The 22,084-nt window shown below is 34.0% G+C and overlaps 1 protein-coding gene across 2 annotated transcripts; it reads right to left on the bottom strand.

Moving 5' to 3' along the window:
* Positions 1 to 10,469: 10,469 nt before the first annotated feature.
* On the bottom strand, positions 10,470 to 13,041 carry LOC104900888 (F-box protein CPR1). 2 transcript variants are annotated; one of them, XM_019251157.3, is made up of 4 exons: positions 12,726 to 13,041; positions 11,302 to 12,489; positions 11,043 to 11,127; positions 10,470 to 10,863 (listed from the first exon to the last, which is right to left on the bottom strand). In XM_019251157.3, the coding sequence occupies exons 2-3, from the start codon at positions 12,444 to 12,446 to the stop codon at positions 11,091 to 11,093; spliced, it is 1,182 nt and encodes a 393-aa protein (XP_019106702.1). In that variant the 5' UTR covers positions 12,447 to 12,489; positions 12,726 to 13,041; the 3' UTR covers positions 10,470 to 10,863; positions 11,043 to 11,090. The 2 variants fall into 2 exon arrangements, with proteins under 2 accessions (XP_019106702.1, XP_010686719.1); XM_010688417.4 differs by having other exon boundaries at positions 10,470 to 10,843; positions 12,726 to 13,037.
* Positions 13,042 to 22,084: the final 9,043 nt, after the last annotated feature.

Genomic DNA, 22,084 nt, shown 5'->3' with positions numbered 1-22,084 from the left:
GTTTTTCCAAAAACTACAAGGCATAGACAAAAGTACATAGTAGGACTAGGATAAAAGGAAAAGTGTTTATGGTTTAGACATTGGGTGGCGATGTCGTTGTGCATCTGTTTCTTCATGTCACACACTTCTTCCACCATCTTTAAGCATCCCACACACACCTCCCTTGGCGTGAACCCCAAACAGTCCTTTTTTAGTAACTCATCACCCATAACACATAAATCCATACGACTCAGTATATTATCACTCATTACATAATCATCAACAACATGAAATATCTTGGTGAGCCACAGTCCATACAGATAATAAAGAGGGGTGATGGACAAGTTTTCATATGGTGAAATATAAGATGTGGAAGGCTAATCGGTATCTCGTTAGTTAACAACCATATAAGTACCTGATCCATTATTAGGCACTCTCCTCTATTTTCAATCCTGGGAAGAATAGATTTAGTAATCAAGTTTCGAAGGATTTTGTGTTTGGCTGAGATTCTAAAAGAAACTTCACGACAGAATTACCTAACCACTGTGTGGGAAAGATTTGACCATATAGAACCCTTGGAGAACTTTCATATTCCGAAACGCCTGTTGTTTAGAGGAGATAAGCTGACCGGAACTCACCCCTTTCCGTTTGCGAGAGTGAGAGGCGTCAGGAGGTGTAGCAGCGGAAGTGGTCGGAGATCGCGTAGGTCGGCAAGGAGAAGTCGCGGACGGTTTTTCTTGAGCCGATCTTGTGCCGGGTTTTGGAACGGTTTTTTTTTTTTTTTTTTTTTTTTTTTTTTTTTTTTTTTTTTTTCGGGCCGGATTCTTCTTGACCGGAGGTTTTTGTGGTTCGATAGTTTTCTGAGCCGGAGGTTTATTTTTTTTTTTTTTGAGAGGTGGGGTTTTGGTCGGTGATTTTGGGAGAGGCGGTGCGGTGATAACGGTGGACTGGAGAAGAAGTGGCAGCGGCGGTGGGTTTCTTGGGGAACCGCCTGGTGGTCTTCCTTCCCATGGTTAGGGTTTGGAGGTGAGGAAGGAGATAGAATGTGGAGATTTTTAGGGTTTGATGAGAGGGAGGGGGACCAGTTATTTTGAAATGATGGGAAGGTGTTTTTAGGTTGGAGTCCACTAAGCCCTTCTAGTTCTAATGCCTTGCATAATTTTCGAAAAAAAATTTTGAAAAACAAATTTTGAAAATATTTTAGTTTTATCAAAGCAACATCAATGAATATTTTAGAAAACATGATACTTTTGGAGTTTTTCATAGAATTTTTCTAGAGCAACTTAAGTGTCAGTTATCAGGACAGCATCAATAGCCTTTTCAGGAGTCTTGGATTAAATCAAAAATCTGACTTAGTGTAGATAGAATCTTTCGAACTCTTAAGCATGTAAAGGGGTCAAATAAGCACATAAATCAACTAAGTACCAGAAATCAATCCCAAAGCTAATCTAAGTTTTTCAAATCTTTCACGAGCAAGTGGTTTAGTGAAAATATCAGCTATTTGGTCTTCAGTACAAATAAATTCAAGGGCTTCCTTTTCTACATGATTACTTGTTTGTTTTAGGAACCCATATTTGCTTGGGTCCCTTTTTCTTACGTTGAGCATCTAGTATGTCTTTTCTAACCCAGATTTGAGTAACTGTTTGACATTCTTTGCAATTCGATTTTTCTTTTTGTTGCACGTCTCAATTAGGCCATTATTTCCACAAAAGTTGCAAATAAATTTCAGGAAGGCCACATATTTTCTTTTTCGAAAGTCTCTTTCGAAGGTTGGCACTGAGCCTGGCACTGAGTCGTGGTCAGAATATCCTAATCCTGTTTTGTTCATGTTGTTTGTGGTGCAAGTTAGGTAATTTAGAGCATTCTTCCCATTGGTCCATTTTTCGTGCATCTTTCGAGCAATAGAAAGTTGTGATTCTAAAATTCAACTGAGGTATTTAAATCACTACTTCTTTTTCGGGAAGTCTCTAAGTCTCTTTTAACTTTATCCAATCTTCTCTTATCTTTGCATCACTAGGCAGCATTAGTGGAACAATTCTAGATTGTTGTCTTGAGTTTTAAGTTATTCAACTCGTGATTTAATTTTTCAATTTGTTCCTCAAGACTAGATTTTTCAGCTTCGAACTCAGTGACTGGCACTGAGCTATTTACGAGATTATCAACTAGAGTCTTTTCTTGTTTTAGTGTGTTTATCTCTAAGTCTTTCTCGTCAATCCTTTTCATCAGAGTTTTATTTTCCTTAAGTAATTCCTTATATTCTGTTTCTAATCCAATTTTTAGCCTAGTCAAATTTTTTATTTCCTTTTCATGTTATCAAAATTATCATTCATGTTTTGACAATCATCAATTACGTTTTCAAGCAATATGACAAGCTTACTTTTGGAAAGAAGATGAATTGAAGGTTTTAAAGAAGTTAGACTTACCTCACTGTCTTCTTCCTCTTCAAGAGGGTTCGAACTTTTAGCCATCAAGCATAGATGTGAGTCGTCATGGCTCAGTGCCGTCTTCAGAGTGGTCTGTACAGCATTCAGACATAATTTTGCTTCGTGGCTCTGAGCGTGGCACTGATCCTCGTCAGAATCCGAGTCTCCCCAGACTGCTGCGATCATGGCTTTCTTGTACTCCTTCTTAGACTGCTCTCGTTTTTCTCTAGGCTTTTCTTCATCCACAAGGGCATTCTTTAATCCTGTGATCATACTCACCACACTTGAAACAACCAGAGTTAGTAGCACTTTTCTTAGGGTTAGAAGTAGTGCCTTTACCTTTGAAGTTTCCTACTTTCCTGAAGTTGTTGCTCCTGTTCTCTTTTAAGAAATTTTGAAACTTTCTAGTTAGAGACGCTACTTCTTCATCACTTTCACTACATCCGTTTCTACTTCAGTTTTTAAGGCCAACCCTTTATTCTTTGGTTCACTTGATTTAGAGTCTAAAACAAGTTCGTGAGTCATTAAGGAACCAATGAGTTGTTCTAGTGAGAGTTTTGATAAATCCTTAGCCTCTTGAATAGCAGTTATTTTAGGAAGCCATTTATTAGTCAAACTTCTTAACACTTTTCTAACTAAATCTTCAGAAGAATAGATTTTTCCTAAAGATCTTAGTTCATTAGTTATTAGTGTAAATCTGGTAAACATATCTTTAATAGATTCATCCTTAGTCATTGTGAACAGTTCATATTGTTGGACTAGTAAATCTATCCTAGACTGTTTTACCTCGTTTGTACCTTCATGTGCCAATTCCAATGTGTCCCAAATTTCCTTAGCAGTGGTGACGCGAGATTCTTGAATATTCATCAGGTCCAATTCCAGATTGGAGAATACTCATAGCTTTGAAATTCTTTTCTGCCTTTCCGTAGTCAACAGAATTGTACTCCTCTTCCTTTTGTCGAACAGGTTACCTTTTCGTCTTTGTTTTGGATAGGAAGAGGTCCAGTCTTGATGATTCTCCAGCATTGAAAGTCAGAACCTTGAATGTATATCCTCATCCTGTCTTCCACCATCCATAATCTTTCCCGTTGAAAATTGGACACTTGGAATACTTGTCGCGAAAGTCGTCTTGTGTGTTCATGATTTCTATTCTCTAGATGTGAGTCTTACGAGAATAGCCTGCTCTGATACCACTTGTTGTAACCTAAGGGAACACTCAAGAAGGGGGGTTGAATTGAGTGACAAATCTAATCGATTTTCGCAAAAATCCTTTCACAGCTCAGTGCCAGGCTCTGAGCTGAACACTCGAAAATTGCTAATTTGTTTTTGCGAATAATAAACTTAAAAGATATTAGATTTGACACAAGATATAACGTGGTTCAATCTCACCTCTGAGATCTACGTCCACAAGAAACAAAAACTCTTTTATTTCTTTGAATCCTATAATATCAAACTCTTGATACAATACGATTCCCCTCACTACTAACCCTAGTAATGACTCCCCAACACTTAACTCTAAGTGTTGGCACTCTCAATAATGTAAAAGTTACAAAAAGAACGATCCTCAAAGATGTGCTTCTTAGTCAAGCAAATAGAGGACAATTACAATTGTGAAATAGTAACTTAAACCTAACAGCTCAGTGCTAGCTCAGTGCCAAGGAAATGTTTTCAGCTTTTTACTTAGACTCGATTTTCTCTCTGAAAACTTAGATCTAAAAGTGAATTATGAATCCCTTTTATAGAGTATGGACTGGACGAATATCCTTCCAAGGATATCTTCCAATTTCCTTAATTCAAGGGATTTAATTCTCTTTTAGAAAACAATCTTTATCTTTTTCTCTTTATCTTTAAAAAGATATGTTTTCCATAACAGATTTTCTATTCAACTCAAAAGATATTTTCCAAACAAAATCTGATTTTATGAAACTCTTTACAAACACGTTTTGGAAAACTGGTTTTATAAAAAATCTTTTTAACAACGTTTTAAGGAAACGTGATTTTTGTAAAATCTTTTTCCTTAAAACGTTTTATAAAATTCTGTTTTTATAAAAAATCTTTTCTTTGAAAACACGTTTTTATAAAAATTGTTTTATAAAATCTTTTTCTTAAAAACGTTTTTATCAAAAATGATTTTTATCAAAATTTTTTCAAAACTTGTTTTATTAAAATCCGTTTTTATAAAAACTTATTTTTATTAAAATCTTTTTCTTAACTCGGTTTTACAAAAATCTTTTTTACAAAATCTTTTTTCTAAAAACTCATTTTCCTTAATCCTTTTTATTCTGATTTCGAAAATCTATTCCCTTATTTTGAAAACTAATTTCCTTTTTATATAGACATATAATATTAACATAATTATTTATTTCCTTAACTCTAAGAAAATAATAATTATACTAATATCATATAATCTATATTTCGACACATAGCATATCACCAAGTTTGAGCATATTACATTTTAATCTAAAGTTACTATTCTAAGAAATTATAAACTAAAACTTCATTCTTGATTCTTCTTTGATTCTTCTTTTCTTCAAAGTCTTCGTTTATCAATTTCTTTCTTCATGCATCTGTTGCAACTGTTACATACTTTCATGCTACAACATATTATATTAATTTTCATCATCAAAACATAACATGTGCATAAAACATAACATGTACATGCACAACAAATATGTTTATGTTTAGTTTAATATTGTATCTAAGTCTATTACGAAATAGTATCTCAATAATTTGTATGACTAACAATAGCTAACACATTTGGGTAAAAACTTAATAGATGCATGACAGACAGAATAGAGAAAAAATATGAGTATCAGTCACGACTTCAACTTTTAATTATTAACCTATAAACACTAACGCGCATATATATATATATATATATAAATGCATTTTTTGTACAACACGCCACACGGAACCCAAACCGTGTGGCCACCTCCTTTCCCGCCCACTTGGTTTACACACACGGGTCATACGAGATACATGCCTTCCCCATACATACCATCCCCCACACTATCCAAATTACACTCATTTTCTCTCTCCTCCCACCCCAATTCCTCTTCGATTATCCTTCCTCCCTCCTCCTTCCTCCTTCCTCAGATCTAGGGGAATACTCGTCTTCCTCCTCCTCAACATCATCGTCAATGTCGAACAGAGAGGAGAGAGAGTTACGACCGCACATCGCAAGATCTCCCTGAAATGAAAAAAAAAATCGAACACCAGATTAAGCCTTCTGATGAAGGAGAAGACGACGAATTCCAATGTAATCGAGAATAAGATGAAGATGAATATCTCAAGATCTCCCCTGAAATGAAAAAGAAAAAATCGAACACCACATCGCAAGATCTCTATCTTCTTCTTCTTCCTGTTTTTCAGAAATTCTTTTCGTCTCTTTCACATTTTATTTGAGTTGATATGGTTTCTCTGCCTGAGAAGCCATTGCTAAGAATTTTCTAGATACTTATTCTTCATCTGAATAAGATGAAGATGAAGATTATTGAAGATGATGGTGAAGAAATGAAATGAAGCCCTTTTTTTGATGTATGAGTGTTTAAGGTTGGAAATGTGTAACTAAGGGCTAAAATGTTGATGGGTCCCTCATATTTATGTCAATGCAGGTGTTGATTGCCAACCATTTTAGTGTCTACTTTTATGTGGGTTAGTCTTTGAAGTTTTTTTTTCCTTCTTATATATGTTGATTTTTACTTCTTTCTAGTTGAGTTTTTCTGGGTATTTAGCATCAAATGTGAAAGTTAAGTTGTAAATTTGAGCTGAAGTTGAATAACAGGTTGAACGTTTGTTGAATAACAATGTGTTTTTGTTGTATTGTTGTCAGAAAAGCTAGACACTACGTAATTATGTTGCTACACCTATAAGTTATAACGCTAAACTTAATAAGTTCTCATAGCAAAGAGGAGAGAGAGATGGAAATAAGATAAACCCAAATAGGTAAAGATTAATGCTAGTGTTGAGTTGATTACGAAACTTTTTAGCAATTGCTAGGCTTATTAGAAGATGATGAGTTTTGAAATTTACCTTATTGGCAACTGTGAAACTTTTTAGCAATTGTTAAAGTTTTTTTTTTTTTTTATGTTGATAATTTTGTTCATTTCATTAAAACAAATAAATAATTAGAGTTACTTTTGCGAACATATGAGGTTACTCGAACAAATAAATAAGGTTACTCAGACATGTAATTAAGGTTACTTTTATTAACTAATGAGGTTACTTTTATAATATAATGGGTTATTTGAAAAATATATGAGGGTTACTTGTAGAATAAATGTGTTACTTGTATGATAAAATAAAGGTACAAATAATAATGGTTACTTATTACGAAGTAATGGGTTTCTCATAAAAAGTAACCTCTAGTTTCATTGAAAGTAACCCCTTATAATTACAAAAAGTAACTTCTAGTTTCAATAAAAATAATCCCTAATTATAGTAAAAAGTTATCTACACTTTCAATAAAAGTAACTCCTATTTATAGTAAAAGTAACCCCTAGGTATAGTAAATGTAACCCTCATATAGTTACAAAAACTAACCTATACTTTCAGTAAAAGTAACATCTTATAGTTACAAAAAGTAACCCCTATTCACTGTAGAAGTAACCCTTTATAATTACAAAAGTAACCCCTTATAATTACAAAAAGTAACCTCTATTTACAGTAGAAGTAACCCCCTTATAATTAAAAAGTAACTCCTAATTTCAATAAAAGTAACCCCTTATAATTACAAAACTAGCACCGACTTTTGCGAACATATGAGGTTACTCGAACAAATAAATAAGGTTACTCAAACATGTAATTAGGGTTACATTTGTTAACTAATGAGGTTACTTTTACAATATAATGGGTCATTTGAAAAATATATAAGGGATACTTGTAGAATAAATGGGTTATTTGTATGATAAAATAAGGGTACAAATAATAATAGTTACTTATTATGAAGTAATGGGTTACACGTACATTCAGGTAGGGTTATTCAAAAACGGATTCACGCTTGGATTTTTTTTAAAGGGGATACAAGCATCATTATACGGCCTAGCTTGGACTTATTATTGGCCACGTCCTTATTTATCAATGTGTTAGTGTTAAAATTCTAGAGGAAATAAGAGGAGAAAGAAAATAGGAAAAAAAATAGGGAAATAAGAGGAGAGAGAAAATGAGGCAAAAAAAATAGGAAAAATGATAAGACACATCAAAGAGAAAAAAAAAAGAGTTTTAAAAAAAATGAGAGAAAAGAGAAAATAGGGGGAAAAAATAGGGGAAATAAGAGAAGAGAGAAAATGAGACAAAAAAATAGAAAAAATGCGAGAGACATCAAAGAGAAAAAAAAAAAGAAGAAAAGAAAAAAGAAAGAGTTAAAAGAAAAATAAGAGAAAGAGGGGAGGCGTGAGATAAAAGGAGGGTTGAGAGGAAAGGGGGAGGGGTGGCCACACCATTAGTTGAAGGTGTGGCCCGCCTCATATAAAAGTTTATATATATATATATATATATATATATATATTATATATATATATATATATATATATATAGAAGATGAGAAGGAAAAAAAAAAGACCATAATGATGATATCATGAATAAATTAAATTAAATATATAACCAAAACTCTATTAATTATCGAAAATAAAGGTTACACACTATTAATTATTTTCATCAATCATAACCAAATTGTCATCAATCATCACCATTACACACGTTACACACTTATCCTCTTTACTTTTAATTCTTCATAATATAAAAAATTTCAAGTGGATATTGTAATTTCGATCTATTAACATTCACTAGGATCAATGTTTGGATAATTATAAGGAAGCCAAAAAAAAAAGGTATGGAAAAGCATCATCAACCATGAAAATAATGTAAAAATTTATATAGACTTGGTCCGCACTAAATTAATATGGACCTAATGTTAATTCATGTGATTTATAAAAAAATGATCATTATATAAGAATAATAGATATAAGAGATGAGTTGATATTAGATTGTAAAGTTTGACTAAATGAAAAAAAGAGTTACTATGTCGTAAAGTGAATTATGATAAACTAATATGAGAAAAAGTGACTATACTAAAAAAAACGGTCATTATGATATATAATAATTGTAGAGTGTAACTTAAGATTTTAAAAAGTTACTATATGGAAAAAAAGAGTCACTATGTTAGATAAATGGCTCCACAATAATATTATGAACCAGGTCCACGCAAGACTAAATGCATGTTCTCTTCGGCATAAAACAACTGAATTGAATTGAACTGAACTGAATTGAATTGAACTGAAATGAATAGTTATACGTAAGAGTAAAAGTATCGTCCAGAGCTGAACTGCACTGAACTGAATTGAATTGAACTAAATTGAAAATAAGCTCGGGAAAACAAACCCTAACTCGGAAAAAAAAATATTCATTTACTTTCTCTCCAACTTTTTCTTAAATTATTCTAAAAAAGTCATGGCTAATAACCAAATTCACAAAATCATCCTATCTACACATGACATAAAAAAAAATTCATCGGTTTTCAAAATGCTACTCTTTACTTCAAAATCAATTTTTTTGAAGTGTTTTAAATATGACAATTTTCTCTCCATTTTTCCCTTTTCATTATCTAGAAAAAGTCATGGTTGATAACCAAATACACAAAATCATCCCACCTACCCATGACATAAAAAAAAAAAAAAAATTCACAAGTTTTCAATCTGCTACTCTTTACTTCATAATTAATTTTTTTTGAAGTGCTTCAAATTGGCAAAATGAATATTCTATTGTAGATCTCAATAAATATATTATCATTGATTTTTTTTCATTTTTTTTAAATAAACCCATTATAATCTGACAAATACATTTTATTACATATTTTCCCATCACTTAATGCGGCTCACTTTTCTCATTACATATTTTTTGTTCACTATGTGACTAATCTCTTAGTTGGTCATAATATGATCAAACATATTCCCTTCGGCCTTTAGTTTACCCCTTTCTTTTGCACAGAGTTTTAGGAGAAATGATACTGGGTCATAGAAAGAAAGAGAAACTATTATTTTATATTAAAGTTAAATGTATATGTGATGAAAAATTAGCTGTCCCATTCCAAAAAAAATATAAACAAAAGAAAGAGGTAAACTTATAAAAAACATCCCAAAAAGGAATAAGGGTAAACTAATAAAGACCGGAGGAAGTATTTTGCAAGATTTTTATGATGAGAATGAATTTCTTTTTGTTTTTGATCCGATTGAGTAATTCCATGTCATGGTGGTGGATGCTATACTATAACAACAATCATATTCATTCTCATATAGTTCTATAGCTTACCAAAGGGACAAGAGATTCAGTCTCAAATCCATAGGCCAGGTTCCTTTATCAACGAAATTAGTAGACTGAATGTGGAACGAAAGAGTCGATCCCACTGCTTTTCCTTATCATACTTCTCTAGTATACGCCATATATAAATAACATGCGTGTAAGATCATCACTTTACACAACTTTCCTCTTACAACCATGATCAGTCTAGCTAGTCGACATCTCTAGCTTGAGGAGCGCCTAGCTCGTAAATTTTCCGGGCGAAAAGATAGACACACTTATTCTCTTATCAATGTAAACGAACCAGCGGAAGTAGTTGTTAGCCACAAGAGTGTGCAGGGATATACTGAAATTCCAAACTGACATAGGTATAGACAATGATAATTTCTTTAACGATAGCTCAGAGAGACGTTTGGAGGTGTCCATGTATCGATCATGACTCATGAGTACATGAGCCTGAGTAACAAAGACCATGGTATTTGAGTACCGTCCATTCGACATCTGAACGACTACTACCATTGGAACAGTTAAAGAGTAAACCAGCATAAGTGAAGCAACTCCCTAGAGGTTTAGTCATTCATAATGAAAATTCTCTAGTGCTGTACCATTTTAACCACTCTTACACTTGAAACCTGTATTTATTTTCTTCAAAACAAATTCTTTCTTAATGAACAGAGAAATTATACAGAATGAGAACCTTTGAGTTTAGGCTCTGTATTTCATCTTCACAGCATTAGTGATGATCCAAACAATAAATTGATAAGATATACGATCTCTTAGAAACGATAACTGGATTTATATTCAACAGAATCAGAATACACAATTTTAAGTTTGTCAAATGTACAACAAATAAGAGATGCACATTATATACATGCAAGTGTTTCAGAGTTCATAGTTCAGAGTTCAGACCCCATTCAAAAATGAGAATTGTACAGTAAAACCAATTTGTAATAAACTGGCCAAGAGAAAGCTTTCAGCTTTTCTCAATTATTTAGAGTTGTAAACTCTGAGCCCGAAGAAATAGCTTCATGCCACAATCAGCAACAAGCCCAAACTGTACAAATGATGCGAATGAGCTTATTTTCTTTAACAATAGGGAAACAGATACAACTATGGAAAGACACCACCATCGAAAGGGCATTCCTCTCCTGCCACATTGCAATATAAGCTGTTTAACAGTTGAGAAACTTGAACACATACATATCAGGAATCACAATGGGAAAAAGTGAAAACCATTTACTACCATATTTTACCATCTGCCAAATAAGCCTTAAGTAGAGTCATAATGCATATTTACATGTACTAGCACTAAAAAATCATATATGTACAAGTTGTAATCTCTATTACCTTTTCATCTTTCTTGCATTTATGTTCCGTTTCCTCCCATCTAATGGATTAGTCTTCCATATTCGTATCCAAAACTTCATCAACACTACGGAAAAAGAGATATAGCAGAACTCAATTTTTGTAGCTAATAAGGCAGATGAAGCACAAAAAGCATTCATCAATCCTCCAAACAGACATGTTTCTTTCACCTTATATTATACATGGAAACCAAAACACATGGCATTCAAATCAAAAGAAAGTGAAACTATATCATTTTTACCTATCATTTCGTCTTTGCTGCACATGATTTCTCCTCCGTCGCCTCTTCTTTCCCAGATGATGGTCAGTTTCTTCACCTTCAGTCCCAGAATCCTTCAACATTATGAGGTTCTCTATACATACATGCGTGTCAAAACATCTAGAGAAATCGCAAACCTTAACATCCTTCACCACCATGGTTTGCAAATCAAGTGAAACGACCCTCCAAGTGTTCAGCTGCAGAAACAGGTTCTGTCTATCCAACGAATATGCAATAGGCCACTCAGGAAACAAGTGCTGTTGCGATTGCTTAACTTTGAACAACCTAGTCCAAGATTCCTTCACACCATACTCTTTCATGACCCATATGTCCGAGTATTCCAAGTCATTAACCAAAAGACACAAACACCCATCAAGCACTCCTACTCGGAAGTTACAAAACCTTTCTACAAACTTCGGTTGTAGCACCTCACTGAAGCTATGGTCACCAAGACTAAACCCAACAATCGAATAACGCTTTTCAACCCCATCAAAAAACTCATGCACCCAATGCAATGTACCATTAAGTAGAACACCATCTTCACGGTAGGAAGAAAATGGCTGCGGAACATCTGGAGCCCTCACCCACATATCCATTTTCAAGCTATAAACCATGACTTGACTCTTAAAAGGACCCGTTCCCTCATCAGATTGGAGAATTCTAACAAATTTGTAGTCCATCGACACCCCATCATATCCAAACCCAAACGAGTATCGATAAGGCAAGCTAGAGGGCTTAGGCAAAAAGGGGAGTTTTTTGTGTGTTTGAGTAGTGGGATTGTACAAGAGTATAGTAAGGTGTAAATCATAATTACATAGGCAGAGCAACCCATGGCAAGAACCCACCACATGGGCAAAACCCTGACTCCGAAAGGGATTATCAAGCTCTTTCATTCGATCAAACGTATCGAATTCAGCTGAAGAGAGGTGGGGAGCTGAAAAAACAAAGTGGCGTTTCGGATTTGATTGAGCTAGGGTTTGATCAAGATGAAGCTCAACAAAACGAGGAGAGCTAATTAAGTCATACCATGATTTGCATACAATTTTAAATTGCATCAAGGGTTTCCCACACAATCTTAAGAGTATATTGATCAATAGATCAAAGGGGAGGTCCATTAATTCGGCCATCTTAGCAGAAAATGATGATATATTACAGAACTATGTTGTTCTTCTGCACAAAAAAGATTGAAAATTTAAAGCAATTGCAACAGAGAATTATCAGTCAATTGGATAGTTAAAGATGGAATTTGGGTAAATTGTGCACGTAATTGAATGGAATCCCAACATAAAATTATGATACAATTGAAAGATTAAACATTGAATACAACAAAATATGAGCTAAATTGAATAAAAGCTTTTGCGTAAATTAACAAAAAGAGAAAGATGAAGTTATTGTTAGAGAATTACCAGAAAATTCTGAAGAAATAAGAAATGAAGGAATTATGTGCACCGATGCGTTTGCGACTGTAGGGAACAAGACAAGCCAGCTTGATGAAAGTCTTAAAGAATATATTTTTATTCATGTCTCTTTTTCTTTTCTCTCTCTCTTTTTTTTTTTTTGTTGTTGTTGTCTTTTCTTCCTTTTTGAAGTCATTCTTATTCCACTAGTACTAGTGGTGTTACAAACAAATCTGACAACTATGTCAACTTGATACTGATCCAATTTCAACCTGATTCAACTTGTGAGTAGAGGTGGGCATGGGTCGGGTTTGGGTAAAAGACGGGTCAGGCTTGAAATTTTCAAAATTTGCCCACGGGACCGCGGGCTGGGCTCGTGCTTCATCCGGGCCTGGCCCATATTTTATGTTGTTTTTTTGTATTTTCGACAGTTTTAAGCTAAAAAACAAAGGAAAGGAGTGTTCGGCCCGCGGGCCGGCCCACACGGGCTCGTGCCAGTGCGGGCCTGAAATAAAATTTCTTGACTGTGACAGGCTCGCGGCCGTAGCAGAGCCGAGCCGGGCCTCGCTCGTGCCGGGCCGGACCCAAATCGTGTCGGGACGGCCCGGACCATGCCCACCTCTACCTATGAGGATCATTCGCCAGACTTGATCGAAACCTGACCTGAAATTACCCAGACCTAATCGGCACCCGACAATATTCTGACATGACCACACATACCTGCATTCAAACCCGAACCTGATCGTAAACTAACAATATATTAACTCAAAATCCAACTAGACCTTGTAAATATCTGGTTCAACCCGATTTATTTATGATAGACCCATATACAACTAAATTCCAAAAATTATAATAAGTTGGTATATTATTCTTATATGCTATTTCATTCCTTTATAACTATTTATGAGTTGAAACTACTTAAAAATATATTTCTTAATAACATGATTATTTTAGTATGTTGCAATCGATACATATAAAAATCTATATAATAATTAAAATATTTAGAAAAAGAGGCAAGTAGAATTCTTTCACTCTTGATATATTAATATTTGACATCGCAACACAATTCTAACTCAATCGTTCCAACTCAATTACAACCCACAAATAAGGGACCTAAATCTAAATAAATATTATTATATTTACCAAATAAATCCAATTTGATTAATAACCAATTATAAAAAGGAAAATTTTCTCAGGTACCCCTGAGGTTTGACGTAATTCTCAAATTACATCTCACATTTGGGAAATTTTCCAGATACCCCCGAACTTTGACTTTGTGCTCAAAATGCCCTTACTATTGACGGAACCCTAACATCATTATGGTTTCTTTCTCTTTTTCCTCTCCATCTCCATCTTCTTCATCTCCTATCCCAAAAACCTCCATTAATGATACCTTAAACCTTCAATTTTCTCCCTCTCCTTCCACCTACATGCCTCTATCTCTCCTTCCCATCTTCATTTTGTGAATTTCCCTCATTTTTTATGATGGTGAATTTAATTCTATCTCCTTGTGAATTTTTCCCAAATTTCTGGGTTTTAAAAATGGGTTTTATACACCATTTTCATGGATGTAGCCATAGAAAATTGGCCCATATTTTATTTTCTTCTTCTCGATGTTGGGGAGTTGGGTTTTCTGGGTTTGTGCTTGAATGGTATTTTGAGAACAATGAGAAATGAAGTTAAAGGGGATGTGAAGTTTAGGACAGAGAGAGATGAAGAAGATAGAGAAGAGGGGTTTAAGAGGGATTGAAAATGGATTGATGGGAGACATGAGCATGAAGAGAGATGAAGAAGATGAAGATGGGAGGAGAGATAAAGGCATATAAGTGGATGAAGAGAGAGAAAATTGAAGGTTTAGGATGTCATTAATGGAGGATGGTGGGAGAAGAGATGAAGAAGATGAAGATGAAGAGAAAAAAGAGAAAGAAACTCTAACGGTGTTAGAGTTCCGTCAATAGTAAGGATATTTTGAGCACAAAGTCTAAGTTTGGGGGTATCTGGGGAATTTCCCAAATGTGAGGGGTAATTTGAGAATTACGTCAAACCTCAGGGGTACCTGAGGAAATTCCCCTTATAAAAATAATTATACAAATTTAAAAATTACCAAAAAAAATTACACACATTACACAGAAAAATAACCAAAAACAATTAGCGAAATTACAAAAAAAATATCCTCCTTGATTGAGATGAAAGCAATTGGGCTCCATGAACCCAACCACACCATCACCACCTCTGCCAGCCCAGATAGTCGTACCACCACCACCACCACCACCTACGATACCCAACAACCATCACTATCAAAAAAATCAACGAACCCTAATTACTAAAAAAACCAAGAAAATTTTGAAAAAAATCTACAACCCTATTTACCAAAAAAAAACTAAGAAAATTCTGGCGAAATAAAATTAAATTTCAGTATTTAGATCTGAAAATTAAAACGTAGATCTGGTGATTCCTCTAACTCCGTATCGAATGAAGACACCAAATCCTTGAAGGTTTCGCTCTATCTCGTCTTAACCGGAGGTTATCGTCGACCGAATTTCTACCTCCATCCACCCCCTTCGAAATGAAGGAAAACGCGCTTGCCGACGATTCACAACACGTTATTCCCAGCGAAGTTCGCAACATTGCCGATGATGTCGTTGCTTCATAAATCTAGGGTTTCCTGGTGAGAGGGACATGAGTGGCTGCGGTGGTGGAGCGATGTAGGGGAGGGGAGAGAGAGAGAACATTGATAAAGGGATGCGTGTAGGATGGCGGTGGCCGAATTCCAGCAAGTAGGATGGAGGAAGGGAGCAACGAGAGAAAAGAGGAAAAAGTTGGGAGTTTTGGGTGGGAAACATGGCTTTGGAGGAGAGAGAAGGAAGAAGGTGATAGATGAAGGACGATCTAATGGTTCACTTTGTTTTGTGGCTTCTATCCGACGGCTAATATTTATGATTCATGTGCTTTGTGTTTTTTTTCTTATGTGCCTTTGATTGTGATGATCTAACGGTTTAGATATTGTTTATTAGATAGTTTTGGATTTGGCCTAAAAAAAACAAATAATCTTACCAAACTATTATCCAAAGCAACTAAATTGCATGCTCCAAATCCTAAACCCAAAATATCACACCCTATCATTACATTTTTTTAAAATAATTGTAATTAATTATAGTAGTAATTAAACTTTTCACACATTATATCATAAACACTATACTAGTATTAAACTATAGTATAACATAAAGACAAGAGTAATTGACTAAGTGTTACGTTACCATATGGTTGTCAACAAGTACTATCGTTAACATAAAACTGCTAATATATATATATATATATATATATGTAGAACCTCAATTACTTATGGAAGGACTATGACATGTGATTTATAGTTCTCTAATGTGAAGTCTCCTAGTAAGGTTGGTTGTGCAAAAGTTGTTAAGAATTACGAATAATATTGGATGAGTTATATGAATGATCTGATTGAGTTATGAACGATAATCGAAAGGAATCTAAAAGGAGAAAGTAGCCTCGTCTGAGTCGACGGATGAGATGACACGAATAGTGCCCCATGGACTGTGAACCTTGGGGGCCCCACAGGAAAACCTACCCATTGCTCTGTGGGGGCGATAATCGGGCATTATATCAGGTAATGTGAAACATGTGGATGGTTGATGAAATAAGCGGAAAAATATACCCCAGACTAGTCACGGTTATTGACCAAAAGTAAAGCGAATGGTTGGGTGACGACCCCTACTATCAGAGTGTAAGCTTTGTCTCCTCTGCCGCGTTCTCTTTCCCCCTAGTTAAAAGAAAATCTCAAGTTGTGAAAGTTATATCGATATTGAATTCTTGACAAGGAATCGTATCGTGGTAAGTTGTTTCGATATTGGATTCCCGATAAGGAATCATATCAGGTAAGTAATGAATGTTTATTCAGTGTATGAATATAAATATCGATATTGGTTTCCTGATAAGGAGGCATATCATGGTAAGTGATACTAATGTTAGATTCCTGATAAGGAATCGTATCTTATTATGTGGATTCCCGATAAGGAATTGCTATAGTGAAAGTTATGATATTTATTGCCCGATAAGAGGTTTTTTTATAGAATATAAGAAAGTGATTGATAAAGCATGAAAGCATAAGTGTGAATTTCCATTAAGAAATCGACTAAAGGAAATGAAGATATTGTTTATATCAAAGTTGGTGACCTCAAATTCCAACTACGGAATCATGGTAAGTTGAAAGGTTGATTAAATGAGAATATAGAAACATGTCATTGTTGGGAGTCACCTTATTGTGTTTGTTACTATGTGATTAATGATGTATTGTGAAACGAGGAAGTGGATAGGAATATAATATGTGTTTTCAACAAGATTGTTGCTGCTAAGCATTCTATGATGGATGTAATTATTCAACTTATGTTGACTGTTGAGTCGTTTTTAAGTAAAAGCCATCAAAGCATGTGTTACCTTGTTTACGGGTTTAGTACTCAGCTTTGCTGATGTGTGTATATATGTTGTTTTGTCATTTCTGTGGCCTGTCACTTGGTGGGTGGCAGTTTCCCTAAATGTTTCTGGTTGATGCCGTAAGTTAATCTTTTGCAAGTTGAAGCTAATACGAGCTGGAGCAGAATTATAGTTGTTATCAAAGTGAGGACGCTCGACTTTGTAATAGGTAATCGTATATTTTCCTATAACTTATTTCTCCATTTAAGAGTCGCTAGCTAGCTAGTGCTCCTGAGTCTCTGTTGGTTGTTGCTCCGCGAAAGCGTTGAGGTTGTTGGGATTTGAAATTATTTTATTTATTGAAACTGCAACAAGTTAAAACAATTTATCGCTTTAGAGTTGTCAAATTTTCAAAGGAAACTTTGTCGAATTTTCTGTAGAAATTTATGAGAATCAGGGCGTAGTTGTAATAGTTAATTAATTATATGAATAGAATTGGGAATCGAGTTCCACACTCTCCGATGTAGTTCGGTGAGTATGATGGTATAGTTTGAGTTATCTCGACTAGAATATCTTCCGATGTGCTTAATCCCTTGCAAGCTGGTCAGAGAAATCCGAGCTGTTACATATATATTTATTCTTTACGTACAAATGCATGAACCTTGCTTCACTAATTATTTGAATTGAGCTACAAAGAGTACACTAGAGGCTCTAATATGTCACATGCTTTCATATAAACCAGTAACCACCTACATTTACAAAGTGCTGTTCAAATATCAAGTACTTTATTCTGCTCTGAATAAATTAACTTATTCTCACTACAAAATCTTAATTTCTGATATGCAAAGAATAATTAGCATTACAACACAATCATTAATATAATAATATTATGGACTCTATTATTATATTTGGGAGGCCTCAGTTGCCTCTTTTCTTCTCACTTTTCCAGAATTAATATTATATGCACAGTATATGCTATTTTGCAGGATCAGTTAAGCTTATCTAAAACAAAATATCCTTTGCATCTTTTTTAGGTATGAATGGTTTCAAGAAGACTTGTGTACTATGAATTCCTCTTTATTTAATAGACGACATGAACCAATCCAATATTGTTTTAAGCATAATCTCTATAAGTTAAGGCGGAGCTATGTTGTCCACTCTTGAAAGGACTTTTATACCCTTAATCTCACAAAAGATAATAAAGAAAAGATTTTTTTGATTCTTTCCTCATCTAAAAATATGAATACTAAGGAAAGTTATACATTATCAAAAATAAATACTTAAAAATATGTGAAAAGAAACTCACAATTGAAAATATAAACTAATGTCTAGATCAAATAATTATAAAAGAAAATATTGACAAATATTCTTATTATCAATTTATAATTTCATATAAAATGCATTAACAAACCATAAAAAAATTTAAAAACTTGGAAAATATTTATTTTTTAAAATATTTTGGGGCTTACAATTAGTTGGGATAATAAATTATTAAAGAGGTAAATATACATCATCTAATATCAATTCATAATTTTTCTATTGAAGTACTACTCACTATAGTATGCCTAAAAACCTCAATTACCAAGTAAAGTTAAATTAAACTACTACTCATGAAATACGCCTATAAAATATATGTATTTATTTTTAAATAAATATATAAATAACATAGCCTATATCATAGTTTAAAAAGGAGAGTTGATAAATTATCTACCAAATTCAAGATAAGATATCTTACTTCAACATAGACTTTCATCGTAAACATTACTCTTTACATTATACGAATGCTAATAAAAAATCATAACACTAATCAATATTCACCGTACACTCTAAGTTACTTTTTATTACTTTTTGATGTTACTATTAATATTAATATACTGTCGCACGCATCGCGTGCATAATAAAGTGCTAGTATTAGATGTCCTATGAGTAAGGGAAGTGCTTTTGGTGTAATTGGGGGGCATTGGCTCTTTAGAATCACACATTCTTTGATGATGCTGGTGCAGTTGGCATCAAGGGAGCCTAAGAAGTACAATGATTTATGCATGCATAATGCATTTAATACAGTGCGAAAGAAATGGACGTGCATATTCATTGCTACACTTGGTTTAAGTCAAGCACAAGTTGAATTGGTTGCAACTAAAGCTTCAGTAAAGAATGAGGTATTTGTAGATGCAGTTGCAATAATAAGTGTCAATCTATGATATGGGATTGTTGCTACAGGGGAATTTTGGGGGGGGGGGGGGAGGACTGAGGAGGTAAGCAGTAGATCAGACGTAAAGAAACTTTGATGACCTTTGTTCTTTTTGTTTGTGTGTGTGTGTGTCTCTGCCAGAACCAAGGTTAAAATTAAGCTCTCAAGTCTCATTTAAGCTTCGTTATTTGAGTTTCCTTATGATTACCACAGTTAGCTGAATATGTAGCAGAAGTGTTCCATTTACATGCCACTGTACGCTTAATCTAAACGAACCAACTTCTTTGTTTGTAAATATCAAGTTGGCAACATGTCAACAAAATTCAGAATTAATTAATCGCCTCACCTCTCTATGTAGAAGCCAGTTGAGGGAGCTGCAACACGCTTTCCTCAATTGACTCAAGCTAGCAACCACAACAGTATAACAAGCTAGCAACAACAACATTATAACAAAAAGATGACAAAATTACTTATTCATCTGTGCAGGGAATTCCTTCTAAGTTGCAGCCTAGTAAAACTTCAGTAAATTGGCTTAGGTTTGTCACTTAAAAGCTCTGACATTGTGCTTGAGAATTTCTGATTTCAACATTGTCACTTTATGAAATTGTCTTACATTGTCACTAGCAGCACCCTCCACCGCCACCCTTCCCCTCCCCTGTCCCTGTTGCATTCGCACCAGAAGCACCCCCACCCCACCCCTCCCCTGTCCCTACTCCTGCTGTGTTACCAACAGAAACACCCCCACCCCACCCCTGCATCCCCCAGAATTATGTCTATCTACAAGCTCTGAAAATCTTTGTGAAATGAAAATTGTACTTGATTTTAATAGATATTTCTCTTTGCCCTCACCTTTCAAGAATATTTGCTTAAGGAAAGAGAAAAGTATTTTTTCCCCTAAGTAAGGAGATATATTTAAGGAGAAAAACATTTTACAACAAAGTATAGATTAGTAAACACTAGCAAAGTATAAAAAATGGACTTTATGATTTCTTCACAGATTGTTATTATAGAGTGTATTACTATGAAATCTGGTGGCGCTGCTGCTGCTGCTGCCAACCATGCCAATTATTGTGTTAAAGTAGCTTTAATATAGTCAGTTAGTTACATATTTAAGTAGCTTTAGTATAGGAGTATCAGTAAGTTAGTAATAGGAGTAGAGGTGTCAATCAATTCAGTTCAACAGATCAATTATGGTCATATCCAAAAAGTTTAGTTCATATCAGTTCAGTTTACAATAGTTAAAATTATTAAAATTCAGTTCAGTTAACAAACTTTTCAGTTCAATTTAATTCAGTTATTTGTCTTTCCAGTTTCAGTTCAGTTCAGTTCAAGTTTAAACCAGTTTTATCCGAACAATTAAACCAACCAACAATTAAATCCATATCAGTTAAAACACGTTGCAGTTATTTTCAGTTTTGATTCAGTTTATTTTAGTTGTTGACGGAAATCACATAAGTTTGACAATAATCACATCGGTTCTGATAAAAATTAGTCACATTCTTGTATTTGTTCGATAATAATGGAACTTCATGTCAGGTTTTGACCACCTGTTTTTTCTGGTTCGATTAAAATTAACGTAGCAAGTATAGTCCGACACTTGCCTCAAAAACAACCGATTGTACTATACTTCACAAAAAAGTGTATGAAAGTGACATCGATTATATCTGTGTACAAGACTGATATAGGTGACAATTTGGAATAAGACAATTTTACAGAAGTCGATATTCAAACTTTTAGTTGTATGCAAATTACATCATATTTGGTTAAAAAGGACATCTCATATTAGTATAAATTCTTATAAACTTTCTCGAAAGATGAGTTAGACATTTTTTAAAAAGTCAATTTGATCATTCTTACTATATTAGATCAATGGATTAATATAACTATACTAGTTATTAAGCTCTATGCATTTGAAAACTGAAAACATATAATCGATGTAAAATAAGTTAATAGTAGATTAATTCAAGGTATCTATGTGAATCTATAAGTTAAATCTAAATAGCAATACTCCATATAAGTTAATCGTTAATAAGTTATATTCAATTTGAGACTCATGTATCTAAGCCAAACTGAAAGAAATTGATGTTACATTAGATGAATGTATCAACATAAGTCGGTAAAGTAATTGAAACTCAAAACATTTATTTAAATTGAAACATGTTGTTATTGGAATGAGTGTATCAATGTAAGTCGATAAACTAATTCAAGATAATAATAGTACTCTAGTTAAGTTAATCATCTTTAAGTTGAATTCATTTCGAAACCAAAAGCATCTAATTCAGTTGCAATAGATGTAGACCACTGCAACTCAATAGATTTATTTAATATAACAATGCTTCATTTAAGTTAATCGTCTCTAAGTTAAATTCATATTGAAACTCAAAACATCTAATTTAAATTGAAATAAGTTGATATTGGATTAAATCGATGTATCAATGTAAGTCGATTCGCTAATTCAAGATGGCGTAAGTTCGTTTAAGATAATCATCATTACATTGTATTCATTTCCACTAGTAGAATAAATGCTATTTACTGCGGTTAAAAAGTGGCATATTGCTGCGGTTTTCGGCGCGCAGCAATTAAGGGGGCAGCAATAGGTATTAATAATATTGCTGCGGTTTTAAACCGCAGCAATATCTGAAGATATTACTGCGGTTTTTGGGTAAAACCGCGGCAATATTTGTATTCTATATCAGAATAATAAAGGATATTGCTGCGGTTCCTAAGGAAAATCGCAGCAATATGT

This window comes from Beta vulgaris, chromosome 8, assembly GCF_026745355.1.
Source record: "Beta vulgaris subsp. vulgaris cultivar EL10 chromosome 8, EL10.2, whole genome shotgun sequence".
Taxonomy (NCBI): Eukaryota; Viridiplantae; Streptophyta; class Magnoliopsida; order Caryophyllales; family Amaranthaceae; genus Beta; species Beta vulgaris.
The sequence above is the reverse complement of the archived record's forward strand: the minus strand, read 5'-3'. Positions and strand labels throughout refer to the sequence as shown.

Bases quoted from the DNA above. Each gene is read 5' to 3' on its own strand.
- LOC104900888 (XM_019251157.3), bottom strand. From the start codon at position 12,446: ATGGCCGAATTAATGGACCTCCCCTTTGATCTATTGATCAATATACTC. The intron at 11,128-11,301 runs GTAAAAATGATA...CTTTTTCCGTAG, and splicing joins CAGCAAAGACGAAATGATAG to TGTTGATGAAGTTTTGGATA.